Source organism: Ammospiza nelsoni, chromosome 4, assembly GCF_027579445.1.
Source record: "Ammospiza nelsoni isolate bAmmNel1 chromosome 4, bAmmNel1.pri, whole genome shotgun sequence".
NCBI lineage: Eukaryota > Metazoa > Chordata > Aves > Passeriformes > Passerellidae > Ammospiza > Ammospiza nelsoni.
This window is the reverse complement of record NC_080636.1, coordinates 52,956,544-52,975,287: the sequence shown is the minus strand read 5'-3', so window position 1 is coordinate 52,975,287 and position 18,744 is coordinate 52,956,544. Positions and strand designations below refer to the sequence as shown.

The window sequence follows — 18,744 nt, the reverse complement described above, 5'->3', positions numbered from 1 at the left end:
ACCATCTTTTTTAGTGTATGTTTGTACAGCTGCTGGGGAACAACAGCCTTCAATTAGTGCCCCTCAGGCTATGACAAAACAAATAATAAATCACTGCAATAAAACTAATCCTCAGCACTGACTTCACACATTAAAAATTCCCACTAGCACAAGCAACTATAAAGCCACATTTCTAAAACAAATACATCATAACTGATGTAAAGTTTTCAGCCTCAATGAAAAAGTGAACCAAGTCTGAGATAACAGTTGTGTTCTCCCTCTCCCAATCACCAACATGGAAATTCTGAGAAGCAAACAGGAACACCAATCTATTTGTTCTATAAGAAATCAACAAACTGAACTAATGCTTACTTGTAGCTTCTAAGGCCGTACATAGGCTTACAGAAGAAACACAGAAGAGTTTAATAAAAATATTACACTGTAAGATCTTTTTTTTTCTTGACACAGAGGTGTCACAGCATTCTTAAGAACTACCATAAAGAATTAAACTTAGGAAAGTCAATTCTAAGATACCTTATATCCCAGTCCAAGCTGATAAATGGCAAAGATCTGAGCAGCATTGAGAGCCTCACTAAAAAGGTAAACAGATGTCATCTGCCCACAAAACACTCGATTGGCATCTGCTGTTTCTGAAGAACCCAGGAAACACTTGTCAAACGTCTGAAAACAGAAAACAGAACCCAGTAACAGGGTTTAATCCATGCTACACAAGCAAATCATGCAAAAAATATGCATTTCATAGGCAATACTTTTACATAAACAAGTACTTGAGAGCCTCAGCAGAAACAAGTATTAAGTTCTGAGACGCATAAAACCACAATTTATTTCTCTAAAAAGTTACCATTTTTATTTCAACATTTTTTTTAAAAGGCATAAAATGAGGGAGGTTTATGAATAAAATGGCAAAGAATATCTATGTAATGCACCAAGATGCTCAGCTGTAGACAGTGTGCAGGGATTACTCACATCACTGGTGTTGACAAACCACGTTATTTCCCCATAAGATGCCAGCTCCCCATTCACGTAACACCGGAGTTCACTGTTCTTCCAGCGGTTATAGATGTGCACTATAGTCACCATGTACCACTAAACAATAAAAAAAACAATTGATATAACTCTATAAACACTTGGGAGTAGCTTAAGCATTCAAGTGGGGCTTGGAAGAACAAATTCAACTCTTTATGTGAATTAAATTAAGACTCAAAGACGTATTTTAAGCAGAAAAGATTAGTAAGTCACTGGTGAGTTTTCTTGCATTGCTATGTCAAAGAATAATATGCCATTTTTTCCACAAAAGGGCTTAAAAGGTATTTATGGCATACTCCAAAAATCTTTATGACAATGCTGAACCAAATTTACACTGAACCTACTCTGTAAATAAGTTCTAAACTGAGCTACTCTTAGCAGGATGGACTAATACAAATGCCATTCTAAAGAGCATGGATGGCTCCAGACTAAAGCCTCTCAAAGGCTGTGCATGTCAAATTATCACAAACAGAATCCATATTTACAGCAAGGGATTACTGATAAGGAATTCCTGAGGAGGCCTGTTCTCCCACAAGATGTTTACATCAATTCCAGAATATCTAAGTGAAAAAGAGAGCATCCAACATCACATAACACTACCTAATAGGCAAATCAGACTTGAACACCAGTAATAAAATCAACTCATGTTTTAGTTGTAAAATGCAAAAGAAATAACAATTCAGAACACATATTTGTTTTGCTCATTCCAGTGTAACTATTTTTCTACACAAAGATGAGATGAATCAACAGCTACAACATAGACTCCCAGGCTACAATTTTAGACTCGTGAAACTTATTTGAATGACTTTATTCTTTTCACTCACCTTTTGTGGCTTGAAATCAAATTTTACACAGTGCTGGAAACCTTTTCCCTTCGATTTTATGGACGTTACGATCAAGCAGCCTCCAACAAAGTGAGCAGAATAACCAAGTCCTTTGTTTGTTCGAAAACTGACAAATCAGAACATACAAAATCAGCACATACACAGATGGATGCAGAAATCATTGAAAAATGAATAGAAACTGAACATTAGCAATATCAGCTTTACACAATACTCACCAATATAAATAAGGCTTATCCTTATCCACATTAATATTATTTACAGGATCCATTCTTAGCCAAGTATGGAAAGTAAATCCATTCTGGTAGGGCCACTTGGCTATAGGAGGTAAGGCAATAGCCTGAAGAAAGCAAGAAGTTATTCATGCAGAAAGATCAACACAACAGTAAAAGTGTGCAGCTTAAGATGCAATCTACATATATATGCTGATAAACAGAGGCACACTGCAAATGTATACAGTTCCTCTATACTGAAGAAAAAAAAATCTGGCCTAACTTCTGTTCTCTTTGTACTTGATTGTTACAGTATTTTAATAACCTAAATATTTAAAAACTGACCTTTATACCTCAAAAAAGATTATTAATAGTAACCTATGCTTCAAAACTCAAATGCTTTAGTAAAAGCCTTATGGAATAACAACTTTTCAAAGAGCAAATTCAGATTAATTTGGTTTTATGGTAACCTGACATAATAATCAGTTCCATTTTCACATAGAGTTGGTATTCAGGAAAATAACTGATCATAAATGGAATGCTGGCCACATTTCACTTAATAAATTATTTTCTCTCCTGAAATTCATATTTAAGTAGGCTTCCAGAGAGCGTAACACAGAATTTCAAACTTCCTCAAATGCAACACAATGCAATCTCCACCAGGCAAAAATCTTCATACCAAACATTATGTTTTTAGTGCAAAGCCCTTGAGTTACAAACCATTATGTTAGAATCCTTTGGTTGAAACAGCTGGGGTTTATTTTTTGGAGTTGTTCGGTTTGTTGGGTTTTTTAGCATTACTATTACCTTTCTGCTGGTGTGCAGCCCAGATTTGCAATACACACTGCAATGAAGAGGGCCATAACCTCTGAACAAAGATGCCACCCAGATGATCAATATCAATGGATAAAAAAAACTTCAAAGAACTCAAGTGTCTCCAGACTTGTTATTATGTTCCCATGCTCCATTCAGCTACTCCTGTCCATACAAAATGCTATAAATCCTTCTGTATATCAGCTAACTAACCAGTCTCCATGTCTTTGCAGCCAAGTCTTAGGAATTGACAGCATTATCACTTGACTTAACTAACAGTGGATCACAGAGTAGTTATAGTAAATACTTAATTTCTTAAACATCTTAATTTGAATATATATAAAAATACCTACATAAAGGTTACTGAGGCACCCCGATATCATAAAATATGGTTCAAGCAATCGACATAATTAACAGAAGTTAAAGCAGAAGTTAAATAGAAAACCATCAATAACCAAAATGAACACAAACATGTCTGTCTATTGCCAAGTTCTGTTGCAGGTGATAAAACTGCAGGAGCACTTTTCTAGTAGTCAGCATTTTTCAGTCTCCAAAGTTTTCATTCAAAAAATAATTCATTATGTCGTTGAGTTGGTGAAATTCAATCTCAAGCCACCAAGGCAGAAAGCTAATGGGTTTATGTGAAGAAAACAGGAAAGAGTTATCTGATAAATCTTATTCAAATCTCATTCTGAATTGAGCATGGAATTTTGAACATAATTTTTCATTCTACAATTGTAGAAGCAGAAGTGTTGACATACTTGAATTCCATCAGAAGATTCTGCAAAGGATTTTCCAACTGCCTATTCAGTTTCAAATTTTTTTTCAAGTGCCCACCACAGAACTTAGAAATGAGTCACATGAACAATCACAAAAAGACTAATTGTTGCTAAATTTAATCCTTTTCAGTATTATTCAGCCTATAAAGGTCTAGGATCAATACTTTCTCAAAGATTTCTCATAAGCATCTAGAGTGCAAAGCAGGTATATCCTCCCTGCAACACGATTTAACTGAATCAGTCTGAAGAAACCCCAACAAAATACAAAAAAGCAGCCTCATTTGTATCCATTCTTTATGTAATAGTATTGTCCTTTTGTAGTGATATTGCACATCTATTATAAACACAATTTGTTCAGGCACTAGTGTAGGTGTCCGGCAGAGAAAAAAATTTGGTTAGAACTCTATGACAATGACAGATGACACAAAGAACACAATAAATGAAAATAATCAAAGGCCTTAATAGAACAGGGAGCAAACAAAAAAAGTAAAATATCTACATACTGCAGCACTTTTTCCTGGAAAGTTGAAGAAGGCATCAGGTCCATACTTCTGAGGCATGTGTTTCAACACAGACAGTAACTTCCCAGCATGTGGTGGCTGACAAAGAGAATTATTACATTTGTAAATAAGTAAAACAAACCTCTAAGAAAGAAAAGACTATACACACAAAAAGCAAATTTTAGCACATTTTAAAACTTTGCACATGGTTGAACAATATCCTACTAAGACACTCAGCACCCTCAATAAAACAACATTAACAGCCATGAATACCTTCACACAACATAGATGCACTGGATTAAAGTTAATTAGGTAACTTCACTAAGGACTTGAAGGCCAGGGCCACATTCACCCAGCATAAACTAAACTGACCCTGAATGTTGATTCCTGCCACTGTCTGTTCATTCCCATCACCTCTCTGTATGACTTTGCTGGAAGCTAAAGAAAATTAACTGCTCCAGATGAAAACTAACTTAGGGAAAGCAAACGCAAACCAATTTTTAATTCCAGTTGTTCTGGGAAGTGGCTGAGTGAAATCTGTGCCAGCACAAGGGAGACGGAATAGCTAGCAAAAGGGAGAGGGAAGATCAGCAGAAAGATTATTTTCATCAAGATGAGAGTCACACATTAGATTAAACTGATTTGGTTTATACTTTCACTTAAGTCCATGGAGAAAGATTCAAGTCCCAAGGGTAGTTTGGAGCACCTGAGTGCTCAGTGTGAAAACTTAACACTTCACCACCACTCAGATCTTGCTGATTTTATTGTAATAGTCTGTAACTACAAACTCCAAACCAAGTGTATGAGCTCACAACAACAGGAGAACAGCAAATACTGATCAGAGTGACAGGACAATTTTGTGCCTTGTCTTTCACCACACCGTATCCTTCCGGCAGATCTATTTTCAAATTACAATTTTATAATCCTGGATTATAAAATTGTAGTTTGAAAATAGATCTGGAAGTGCCCTTTTTCATTTTGTTGTTAACAGTTACCCTCTGAAAACTATGCATGATGTTGGAGCATTGCATGATCCATCACAAGTATTTCAAATGTACCAAAGCTGGAGTCAGCTAAGCAGTGCTTCAAGAATCTGAGTTAAAACTGAGGAGGAAATGCTGAGAGCTGCTTAGAATTCTCTGCAGTGCCATAGAATTTGACCAGGTAAATTGTGTTGCAGCAAAATACTTGGTATCATCTTCCCAGTTCTGCTGATTTTAAGATTTATGGAGTTGTACAACTCCTTGGCAATCCAACTGTGGCATTTTTCTCTTGCTTTCCCCTGTATTTGGTCTTTAATAAGGAAAGGAAATTAAATGCAAATAGCAGGGAGACAGGAAATGAAAAAGTTAATGTTACAGAGACAACTTTATTTCACTTACAGTTAAATATACTATGTTCAATTACTAAGTTTAAACCATCTATAAAGTTTAGAGTATTTTTCTTTAAGGAGGTTAAGATCTCCAGAGTTATTTATTTCAAAGGGCCTTTTAAAGTCTGCAGTATTATGTGTGCATACTTGCTTTTACATGGCATACTATTTTTTTTAATTATTTGAAGTCAACAGAGACACTGCTACCTCTCCCCTACACTAGCCAGAGTATTTCGAAATAACAGGAGCTGAATTAAAATTCAAAGTAAAATGATTGTTAAAATAGTTCCCAAGTCCAATGAAACAACAACTGTGTGTTGAAGAAAACTTTATCAGGTGGCCTCTACAACACACACATTTTTACTTTAGGGAAAGTGGTTACTCAGCTGTAACTCAGGGTCCTTTTCTATTCCACACAGGAACAAGAGAAAAACTTGACAATTTTTCATTGGGACTTATTTCCTTCAGTTCAATTTCTGCCAAAGTTTTCACTTCCCTAACTGGATAATTTTTTTTCATCATCAAGTAAAGTACAGCAATGTGAAAATGGGAGCAAACAGAACTGCCTCTGTAGGCATTTTTACTTATTTCTCTTTTCTGATTTAAAAAAAATTACGCCTTTTTCCTTCAATTTCACATAGCTGGAATCAAAAAAAATAAAATCATGTGCATAATAACACCTAAGAGTTACCTTATTATTCCCAGGTGTTAGGAAAGACCAATATAGTCCACAGGTTCAGGAAGAAATTTAACTTCATCAATATTCTACTCTCTGTATTTTAATTGCTTTCAGATAAAAAGATTCTTTATATAATAAAAGAAAGCTCCCTATAGTTTTTGGTACATTCAAAATTTGTTTATCAAAAGTTTTTGGAACAGTCTTAACTTGTGAAAATTAGGAAAAACCAAAGCAACACGATAAAAATTGTTTCAGTTTTGTGTTTTGTTTTACCCATCTCCCTTTTTCTCCTTGCAGCTTGCTGAAGAACAACTTCAGCTCCCGAACTGTCAGGTTATAGCTCGCCAACACACCGAGCATGTCCACTAAGAGATCTGAAAAGCAGAAAGAACAGTGACATAAGTGTTATAAGTGATATATATAACAGTGATATAAGTGATATATATAACAGATATATATAACAGTGATATAAGAATAAAATGCCAAGGCAAACTTTTACCATCTAATTAGTAACTGTGTCTATGAGAAGCAGCACAGTTGGAGTCCCACACTGGGGGAGGCTGTACCTGCAATCATGTTGTCAGCCCTGTCGATCCTCCTGAGCACTTGTTCCACGAGCCCCACCTCCGTGCAGGCCTGCAGATTCCGTATGCTCTTCTTCAGGATTGCTGTGAACATGCTCCAAACCTCAGCCTGGCACGTGATGTCACACTTATCCAGTAAGTCCACCATGCAGGTGATGCCCTCTCCTTCTTGGATGATAAAGTTCATTTCCAAGTCAAACTGGCCCCCAACGAGCTTTCAGAGAAAAATATTTTTAAAAAAAATGCTTAAGGCAACTGTATCAAAGTATTACTCTATGCCTAAAGTTATTCATTCTGTGAGAAGAAAACTATTGAAGGGGGAAAAAACATAATAATGAGGCCAATATTTCTTCTATCTTATACCATCTTATTTGTCTTCTTTTTCAAGTTCTGTTGAGTAACAAAGGTGCTCTTAAGGTGTCAACTATTATCAGACAATTGCTGCAGAAAACCATTTGAGTAGTTCAGGATAGACATGTCCCAGGTTAGCTGAAAAGTGAAGATACCAAGTGAATGTTCTAAAACAGGTGAGCCCAACAAAGCAGTCGAGATATCTTAAATGACCTGGAGTGCCTCATATTTGCTTAACACATCTCCATTAAGAAGGCAATTCTAGCCAAAAGGAGCTGATGCACATCAGAAATATTGCCACTTATAAACACTTATGAGACATTCCAGTGACTCAAGCTGGTTAAGAATTAACTGCCAGGTTCATTAGCAGCCCCAGGTACTCAAAGGAAGCAAAGGCTTGCTGTATTTGCAGGCATGTGGAACAGCAGCACTGTTCCAAGCCTCTGGCTGTGATTTGGCTATGACACTGAAATCCTGTAATATTTCAGGTCTCTTAGAGAGTAACAGACCACATATGCCTGTGCCTGTGGATGGGGGAAGGAAATAACCTGCTCCACTCTCATCTGCATATTTAATAAAACAAAAATTCCAGCTGAAGACAAAATGCATTATACCAAGTTAACTCATTTATACCAACTCCCTACATCCACTCTTTAAAGTTCTCTTGGACTTCAGAGCTGTATTAACCTTAAAAACGTGCCATGCTTACCAAAATAACCATTATATACCAGCATACAAACAAGAATTCAGATACCATTGACTCAAATTATCAAATAGCTCATGACCAGAAATATTTCATCTCATTCTCACTTCTGCAAGTTTATGTTATTATTTCTCTCCTACATAGTGGTGTTCTTTGACAGGCTTTGGCCTTTAACAGCTTCAGTACTGTCACCTGCTGAAGTCACACCATGTCAAAACTGCCCCAAAACCCTAACTTGCTTCCACATTAGCTACAACAGCTTCTCTGAGTTAGTTAGGACCCAAAGAACAATTTACAGAACAGAACATACGCTCTTCATTAACCACTGAAATTACCATACATTTTCCTCAAGTGTCTAAACCTTGCCACTTTGAAGAAGCAATCTTTGGACTTCTGGGAATAAATCAGTAGTGCCAAACATCACAGGAAACAAACAAACTTACTGCTCTTTTGACAGAATAGACAATGTCACATGGCAACGATTTCTAAAAAGTAATTTACACTTTTCCATTTTCTCCTCTCTGGGTCATGAAAAATAATTATGCAATTTACTGTCAGATGCTTCCACAATATCTTGGAAAACAGCAAGAAGTGAATGGGGTGACTTGAGTTATATTCCCAGCTTCTCTATATCAACTCATGCTGTCAACTCAAACAAATCCATCACATCATTACCATCCTCCAAGCCTTAGCTTTCTCCTTCCAAAAGATGGAACAGAGGCCTAACTCAAGAAAGCTCTGTAGGGTATGCTAGGCAGAACAAATTCACACAGAATTATCTCAAAACAAATGTGAAGAAAAATATACACCCTCCCTTAAAGAAAAACCTCAACAGAGCATTTGAAAATGTAAAATACATAATCAGAGTTATACCTCATTTCACTGAATTTATCTTCTACAAAACTGAAGCATTCCTCAAGAATACTCTTCTTAAATTCAAGGTAAGAAACAAAGAAAATATTGTATTCTGCGTAGAGACAGATCAGCTAAAGATTAAATTCTGGCCACAAACCACCTGCTAATTCTTAACAAGAAATTCAACTCTTTATGCATTTGGTTTTAACTATCAGCCAACCATCAATTATCACATGAAAACCACATACAGCTACTGGAGGTGACCTTACCTTCACCCTATAGTCTACCCCACCAATCTTTCATTTTTGGCTACATATACTATTATCAGAACCCACCCATCCAGGACGCTGTCAAATTAGGTTTCCAATCTCATCTGCAAACATAAGCATTTCAGGAAGGACATTCTAGGAATAATATGCTATGGTAAAAAATAATTACCATTTTAACACTTCCTGTGAGGGAAGTGAGGACAAAAAAAATTGCCAGGGAAAGCAGAAAAGCCAAGGCAGGGTGCAGCTGATGCACAATATGTATGCACATCCATTAGATACACACAGGCACACACACCCCCACACTATGTCATATTAACCCTTTCTAATGGTGATTTGAAACTGATCAACCTTCAAAACACAAATTTGTTTCCAATGACAGGGATCATAATCCAGGTCCATGCATTGGCTAGTTATTATCTGAGCTGCAGTAATGGCTGTGCACAGCAAAATGTAATCTTCCCAAATGTCACAGTAAGTTATGAATATCTGAGCAGCTTAATGCACCTTACTAGCCATGAAGTGTGAGAATGTAATCTTATTACCTTTTTTATGGTTGTATTTTTTTGAATAATGTAGCCTTTGAACTGATGTATAGTCTTTCCTTGCACTTTAGCATGATTTGGTCTCCTGTGTCGCACAGTACATTTTTCAAAATTCTCCAATTCAACGTATTTTAAGTCCTATGCTGAGCTGCATAAACAATCTTTATAGCAACCCACAGGGTGGCATAACGTTTTCTTTCCCCAGCATGTAGAATTAAGTACAAGCTTACAGGAATGGTTTTAAAGGGCAGCATTCAAATACATCCTCACAAATTTTGGATTTTGCCAGTTATATCCACCTTCAAAAATATATACATGCTAAAGCAATAGCTCAAGCTTCTCAGTAAATAGTTCTACATTTAGCTGATTGAGAACAGGGAGAATACAGCAATTTTTGAATACACATGCAGAAAGTGTATTTCCCCCCCCTTAGGGAATTGAAGTGATGAGAAGTCAACATAGTAGCACTAATTTTTAGCATAAAATAGCACTACAACACTTATAAATAAAACCAAAAAGACTATTTAAACACACTTAACCTTTCTTTGCAATGAAATTATGTGAGATATGAAAGAAAGGCTTCACTGTTTGGAGGAGCATACAGAAAATAGCTCAGAATAAACAGTCAAGCTCCTCTTTCCTGAAAGAACATGATCTGGATTATTAATCTAATTTCAATTATTTCTCCCATTAACAGATAAAAAACATTTAGAAATCTTGCAAGACAACCCAACAAAAATTTTTTCCATGACACAAAAAGAAGAAACCAAGCCCAAAATCAGCATTTCTCCTGGATAAGACAAATTGGCTATACTTGGGAGAACTACAGGGCTGGATCTTCACATTTTTATCTCAAACTCCCCAACGAAGTCTTTACTTCTATAGTTTCTTCATCCTTCTGGCTGTTAGATAAGCCACAGATCAAGTACTTGCTTTGTTCCTCAAAGCCAAGATGAAGGGCTGTTAACCAAACTGCGACCTCTCCCTTTTCCTCAAGATTATTATTTTTTAATATCAGAATTGTTTTTTTAGTATGTCCAAAACAAGGAATATGAACACCTATTCCATGAAGAAAAAAAATGCAGTCAAACAGGCTGGCTCAATCTCAGTGAATTTTTCTTTAAGTTTGTGCTTAGTAAGAACCTGCAAAGCTGGGCATTTATAATATTCTTTGCCTATGCTAATTCCTTTCTACCACCAAAGAAATAAACCACCTCTATTGTCCCCTTTCACATACTCAGAAACATATTTCACATATTTAGAGATTGACTGAATTTAGTTGATTGAAAATTATTCATCATCAAAAATAAATGCCAAAGATATGGGAATTACAATCTCTCTAGGGTAAGAATCTCATAAGATCATGTATGATTCCAAGCTGGTCAAATTCCAAGGGCATACAATAAATAGGAAAAATTAGCACCATGATACACATTCATGATATGATAAAAAGATGGTTGGGATTTAGAAAGGCTTCCTCAGAACAGAAAACGAAAAACATTGCAAAAGATATTAACTGAGACATACCAATTTCCATGCATTCTTTTCCAACCACACCTAGAGGTGAGAACATTAAAATCTGAGCCCTAAGAAGATTTGGCAGGAAAGCCAAATAGTTTGGATAAGTACATGAAATAGTAACATTAGCATGAATGTCAGGTCAGTGGTGCAGAGCTTACATCCAGAGAGGTTAAAAGGGAGGGCAAGAAAGGGGTGGAAAAAGCCTGGATGGATGTCCCCTTTTTTCTTCATTATATTGCTATTGTATCAACCATAATGCACTAGAAAAACCAGAGAAAACACAAAGCACTGTGGGAAAACCCACTCAAGAAAAGGGAGGTCACACCTTCCAGCAAGACACAGATGATTTAGAGTCATTTGCCACCTTGGCTCAAAGTTTAAATAAGTGACACCATGAAGGTGCAGGCGACCAGTGACCCTCCCACAGAAGGAAAGATTCTGCTCCAACCACTTCTGTAAGGAGGAGACTCCTCTTGAATCTTCCTCCAGTTTCAGACTTGGTCTCTCCCATTGGAAATAGGTTTCTCCCATTTTCAAACAAAACCAAAGATTACCCAAAAAACCCCAAACAAACAAACAACCCACCAAAAAAACACCCCAACAACATCAAAGAACAAACAGGTAATTCTTGCAGAAAATCACAAACTTTTCCTGCTGATACATCAGATTGAAGTCACCAAACTCCACCATCCAGCATTATTGGCATACAGTAACACCACAAAAAAAAGAATACTAATAGTACTAATCTACCTTTCAAAGGAGTAAGGATGGTAAGAAAGGAAGAAAAAAAAAAATCTCCTTTATTAGCTGCTTTCTCTCTTATTGCCAAGTTCATAACAAAGCCTCCAACTTCATTTACCTGGCAAATGAGAAGTCCATTCTAAACCAGACATATCAAAAGTGACATCGCACAATAGCATTGCACCCACTTTAAACTTGATGCTTCTATGGGATTCTGTTAACAGTGTTCTTAACTATAATCAAAGCAGGATCATTCAGGGGAAAACCATTCCCATTGCTTCCCTTCAAAGGGATGTAATATAAATGTTTTGCATTAAAATAAAATTTCTTCAAGCCTGTCATTTGGAAAACTGCCTAAATGTGAATTGAACAGGCACCCACAAGGTGTTAAGAGCCTACTGCTGCCACCTAATGTTGTATTTGAAACCATTAGCCCAGAATCACACATTTTTAAGGCAGTGTCTCAGCACTGTATCATTCTCTTCCTCCTCCACACACCTCTACCAGCAGCTGATATCAGCATGCTTCATCACAATGAAGAAAAAAAGCTGTATCTCGAGGAAGTAAGGAAAAAACTTAGAAGTAGCAGAAGAGTTTACATTTAAGCACTGGCTTCTATAAAACCAGAGTTTCATCAACTTTACAAAAGCTAACTACAGAGGACATGCAATTTACCCAGGAAATTACTGGCAAGTGTCTCCTACCCAGTTCATCTGAGACATAAACCAACTCATTAAACTTTTCTTTAAAAATGCACTTAGCTATGCATACATGAAAATTACTCTCTCAGTGAAAATAAATGCAAAAAAAGCAAAATTCTCGACCATGTAGGTACAATACATCTGAAGCATCCTATGGGTTTTTCCTTCTCAAGAGAATCGGAGAAGATAAACAATTTTAAAATACAATTATGCTTAATCAATGATTATTTACCCTAGCAAACAATGTAGCATTTTCACCCTACTTGCAAGCATTTTTATGTCAAATTAGTTCACTAAGACAATTAGTTCAGTTTGTAGTGTGCAGCTGAAGGCCCAGTGTAAACAGAACAATGCAAGGAAGCATTAGCTCTATACAATTTTTTTAAACATGGGGGCTGGGGAAACAGGTCTATGAATTTCAAATTTTATATTTGTGTTTAATCTTGTGTTTGTTTTTGTGTTTAATCTACTTTAGAAAGAGCCATTAAATATCTTTTATGTACATACCAAAATCTGACAATTAGTATCTTATAAAGGGAGCAACACCAGTTTTAAGTGAAAATATTAGCAAAGTTAAATTCTATCTTACACAAACAGGAAGAAAAATTTCTACAATTATCAGTTTGGTATCCATTCAAAAAGGGATCTTAGTACAAACAGTTCAAATCAAAACCACCATGCCTGAACTCAAAACAGCTACAGCATTCCATGCTAGATGACCTTTAAGGCCTCTTCCAACCAAGCCATTCTATGATTCTCCGACACCACCACGCACTGTGCCTCTATTTCAGAAATTCAACCACAGATTCCAAGGACAAAAGGCATCAACAAGTCCAAAATAAGGAATTTTTCTCTTCTCCCAGTCTTCACTGCCCCATCAGGAGGTGGGACAGCTGATACACAAAGGATGGCCAAGAACACAAAACACAGTCCCAGGAGCCCACAGTGGCACTGACCAAACTGTAGACAATACCCAGCAAGCCTGCAGCCATTGGAAAAGTTCAGATGGGGAAACAAGACAGGATAAAACTGATTCCCTACCAGATTTTATCTGACACACAACACTGGTATAAAGGGCTTGGCCCCTGAGGAGGCTGCACCACTGAGATTTATTTCAAATCCCTGAAAACTAGGAACTAGGAAGCTGAATTTTTGTAAATCAATTTCAAGACTAAATTTCTACATTCTCCAAACAACAGCTAAAGGTGTATTTACAACACATGGCAGTTTCCCTTGTTTGACCTGTATTATGTATCTCAATAGATATTACCATAGAAAATATCTAAACCCAGATGACATTCCCATCTTTCCAGTACCTGTATTAACAGCATTAAATTCTGCTTTTGTTTTAATTAACGTTTTTCAGTGCATCTTAACCTATGATCCTGTTTAAGACATAAAAGAAAGATATAACTCTGAGAGATCGTTTAATAACATGCAAATTTGTAGCTCCATACAGGAAATGAAATATCCTAAATCTTTACATCACATCAGATTCATATGTGCACTGAAAGCAAATAAATCATTTAAACCATGATACAGAGAACCTTTTTAAATTTGCATTTATCTACAGTAAATACTGCCATGTTCTTTAATAGCTTGCTAGTGCAATCTTAGCAAACTAACGATTTATGGTTTTGGCATTTTAAAAATCAGAAATCTGTCATTTTATGACACCCAGTAGAAAGTCTGCTGGAGTTGGAGTTGCATTACTCTGAATTTAAACTCAGATACATGAGGCATACATAGCAAAGCACTGCACCAAATATCCATTTCATTATTCCAACACTTCCCTCCCTAGCTACATGTCTAAAAGTTATCTAATGTTTTAACTTGAATTTTTTTTTTTAAATTTTCATCAAGCAAGATACCTTTCTGTCAGTTCTGGAAACATCACCCATCAGCAAACAAACCCAATCTGCTGTGCAATCTGCTGAGAACACCACACTCCAGTGACCAAGGCTGCACAGGTCTGCATCATGTCCTACCTTAATCCCTGCCCTCAAGGAAGGCACCCAAAAGATAACATTTCTAATGCCACATTACTCACAAACAAGTCCAGAGTGGGGAGCAAACCCTACAGTAAGAATGGCTGTACAGGGAATAATATCCTGCTTGCACCCACTTCCATCAGTCAGGACATTCATGCTGTAAGCAATTTTTTTCTGCCTAGAGCTTAAATCAGACAAAAAACCAACACTGCCCACCACTGACACCATGCCTGAGCAAACATAGCAGCAGTTCACATGCTTAGCATTTTCTAACATGTGCAGTTGTTCATCATCTAAAAAAACTAGCTTTTTTGTTACTTAAATGTAAAATATTACCAAATATATGTTTTCTGTCAACCAAGCTGGTGTGCAAAGCCAGCCATTATATTTCAACAAGAAAACATTTTAGGAAGTTTCATTTAAGCATTTATTTTACTTATGATTTTATGAAATATTTATTTCCATTTGGCAAGGGAAATCACTGGTGTAGTAAACCCCTTCTAATTATAAAGAAATACAAACAATTATCGATTTTTTCTTGTGTATGCCACTTACACCAAACAAAAATGCTTCTAAATACATATATATATATATCCATAACGAGTAAATAATGTACAAAACACACTACATTAGAGCTTCTGAAAATTCCAACTTGCAAGCTAAGAAAACTAGAAAGAATGTAAATAATTCTCAAAGAGTCTCTCAGTGCATCCAAAGAGAGGTATCCACCCCCTAGCAACATATGGGACAAGCAAGACATTCTTCCCTCTGGAATATGGGAAGAAAATATTTTTTGAATCATTACTAAAAAAAAACTAAAATTAGAAAGTTTTTATTTTCTCTTTAAGCCTTTTTAATTCCTATTTTTGTATTTGTTATAATATGATATAGTAGTATAGCAGCATGGATATAAATTACAAAAAACAGTATCTATTTATTGGGGGTGAATGATGACCTTTTATTTAACTGGCAGTTTGTGCAACCAAAAAGGTTTGAAGACCACTTCCCTAAATGCCAGAGAACAATGTATCCCCATATTTCCCTTCAGATCAGAACATCTGTGTGGTATTTAACAGTGGGTTGAGGGCAGGAAGCCACCACTCTTTACAGAATCTGAAGTTTGCATCCTGCAAGTCTCATACAAACAATTCTTCACAGAACTTTATAACTTTTGAGTTACATTCCACAGCCCCTTTGTGATAGTTATAAAGTGCATTATTTTAAAAGTGTGTAACAACAGAAGTCTACAAGTAAAAACAAGGTTATGAGCTCATTCTAGAAAACATGTTTGTAAGTGCTTTGCTAAACTGTAGAAACTAGGGAATAACAGCAACAAGTAAAGGAGAAAGGTGAAAGAAACAAAGGAAATTGAAGGAAAGTAACAAACTAGAAGATGTTCCACACATGGAATTGTATACCAACAGCAAATACACTTGCAATGGAAATAAACCAAAGCTCAAAAAGCCAAGAAAGAACACAAGATGAAGAGATTAATCAATTTACCTATAAAGCTCTGGCAGGTTTTATCAGATTTAGAAGCCATGATGTTAAACACTTCCTCTCCTACTGGAAGGCACAGCCCCCCCGTAGCTCCTCCACTGCCATCACCTTTCACAGCACAGCAGGAAAATTGCTGGGAGTTTCAGCACAGCTACCAGGCACCAGGTTACAAATTCCAGCAGAAAACAAGAGCCAGCACATCTGTTTTCATCATTTCTGGCGCTGCCTCGGTCCAGAACAGCTGGAAAACACCCACCACAGTTGCCTGCTCAGAAGTGGCAGAGTTTGCTGCCACGGCTGCAGCAGGACAGTGATGAGCTGGGATGTAAGGAACACTAAATGACACCACAGGAAATGTAGCACTCAGCTTGCCTTCTCGCCATTTCTAAAATTTTCTGTAGCTGTGATCAACATGAGAACACCAAGCAGCCAACGCTGGCTAGAATAGAGGGTGCTTACAATAAGTAACAGCCTTTTGTTTATTCTTACCAAGTAATAACTTTTGAGGCTTTTTGCTTTCAGATTCTGACATTCCTTTGTTCAGAGTTTTAAAGAAAATGGATTACTGGAAGTCAGTGTATAGAAATATTGCTAAACCGAAGATTTCTGCTAATCAGGGGAAAAAAGGGCCTTTGTGAGAACAGGTATACCAGGAAAGCCTCCACATCTAGACCATTTTTATCTTTATTCCTTTCAATGTGCATAAGGCAATACTTAAAGCAAGGACAGAACTGTGACTCTGACACTTACTGTTTGTTACAAGTGGCTTACATTTCTAGGTTTGCAAAAATATTTTAAAGCTTCCCCTCCTCCCTGATTTGCCACAACACTGTTTTTTGGTTGACTGGAGCTTTTTTTTCCTCCTGGTCTAGAAACTACTATTACTCTAAGGCTCTACCCCACCCTGATTTCCCTCTTATCCCTCTTCTCAGCATACAGGCAATGACTGAAACAAACTGTCTCCAAGGAACAAGCACAACATAAACAAGAGAAAAAAAATCTCACAAAATCACAGAGAAACAAGGAAGACAAAGACTACAAGTGTTGCATATTATCACCATCACACCTTCACCTACAAACACACTCTCCTGTTTACAGTGTTGTGACCAAGGTAATTTCAGTTGTTGAAATTGAAAGCGCTGTAATTGAAATTGGACCTAAAAAGGCAAAAGCGGCCTCAATTAATACAAATCCAAACTACATTCTGTTTTTTAATGTGGCAATCAAATTACCAACAGCAACTGCCACATATTGTTCAGCAAACCTGGCAAGACCCTTCCATTCCCTGTGACTGACTGCAGTTCAGACTGGAGGAAGGTAACTACTGTTAAATAAAATGGGGCTAAATTACATTTTGAAGCAAGCATTTAGCCAGTAAAGCCAGCATTTGCTTAGGCTTGACCTCCTCTGTTCTTAACCTTAAAAAGAATTTATTTAAAACACAGAATTCAGCAGATTTATAAAAAATTCTGCTAAAGACACAGTATTAATGGAGTTCTCACCATTTTTTCATCAACACTGTCACATGTAGCTGCATTCTAAGGCAAAATGCTTTTTCTGGAATTACTACACTTGCAAGGATTCAAGAATTTAGGAGGATGCTTAAAGCTTGTCCCACACAAAAAACTGTGAATCAAAACTAAATTATTACCCACAAGTGATAATCAATATAAGCTGAAAAAGGCTACATCCCAATAATGTACGAGTTTGTGACACGGTGCTTCTTGGAACACTCTTTTCCCCATGAAAAGTGTGATTAAGTGAACAGTAAATCTTCCTTCAGTGAGACAGTGAAGGAAAGAACATCTGCCACTATGAAAAGCCACTCAACTTGAACACAAAGAAAGCATCATTATCAAAGGAGAGGTCAATGCCATCAAGACAAACAACAGCATAATCTTTTCAGAAAAATCTTCTCTCTTGTTCCATATCCAAATTATTGTCCCTTTTTTCTTTAGTGTCAACAGCCACTTTTAACTAATCAACACAATTTCCCTCCAATTCTGTAACTAGTAAAGCATCACAGCAATAAAACAAAAAGTAACCATCTTCCTAGTTTCTTAAAATCTCTCTCCTATATGAATTTATTTACTAAAACAAGTCTCAAAGAAAATATAAAACATCTGTTATAGTCATGGATTCTGGGGCTGCAAAGGTAACTACAGATTTTACAGATAAAAGAACTTTTGGAAATCACACAGGACTTCAATATTTTTCATATTAACAAATAAACAGAAACTAACTTTAAGTAAATAATTTTGATTTAAACTCTAAACCTGGAGATTTGGTGAAGCTTATCTCAGAGGAGCTATTTTGTTCTCTTTCCTTCTACTGGCACGTTATCTCTAGCAATGAAGTTTTGCCAAGCAAATTTGGCACTATGAAGAATCACAGATGCATTCCTCAAGGTTTATCAAATCAAGTTCTCAGTACCAGCATTTCCTGCAGCTTTCCATGCACATAAATATTTACTTATACGAGAAAGAGATTTCCCAATGCAACAACAGAAGAGATTGCCACAAAAACTATGAAACAAGAAACAAGTTTCAAGACAACAACCCAATCAACAGTATAAACTGTGGTCTCTAAGGTGTGAAGCCAAAGACCAGCACCAGTATCTGGTATCTGCAGTGGGGTAAGGGAGTATGCCATGAAATTTATGGACACATACAGCTTTAAAAGGAAGACAGAAAAAACCCTAATGACAACAACAGCCTTTAATATCAGTTTCCTTCTCCTTGCAGCCTACACATTACCCTT

The 18,744-nt window shown here is 36.6% G+C and overlaps 1 protein-coding gene across 1 annotated transcript in view; it reads right to left on the bottom strand.

The window, feature by feature from the left end:
- Nucleotides 1-18,744, bottom strand: part of LRBA (LPS responsive beige-like anchor protein) — a 372,144-nt gene that overhangs the window by 322,791 nt on the left and 30,609 nt on the right. The window contains exons 3-9 of the mRNA XM_059469874.1: nucleotides 6,790-7,021; nucleotides 6,497-6,597; nucleotides 4,176-4,271; nucleotides 2,087-2,208; nucleotides 1,851-1,977; nucleotides 967-1,086; nucleotides 514-660 (exon numbers count right to left, since the gene is read on the bottom strand). Coding sequence (XP_059325857.1) covers nucleotides 514-660; nucleotides 967-1,086; nucleotides 1,851-1,977; nucleotides 2,087-2,208; nucleotides 4,176-4,271; nucleotides 6,497-6,597; nucleotides 6,790-7,021 — 945 coding nt within the window. The remainder of the gene's footprint in view (nucleotides 1-513; nucleotides 661-966; nucleotides 1,087-1,850; nucleotides 1,978-2,086; nucleotides 2,209-4,175; nucleotides 4,272-6,496; nucleotides 6,598-6,789; nucleotides 7,022-18,744) is intronic.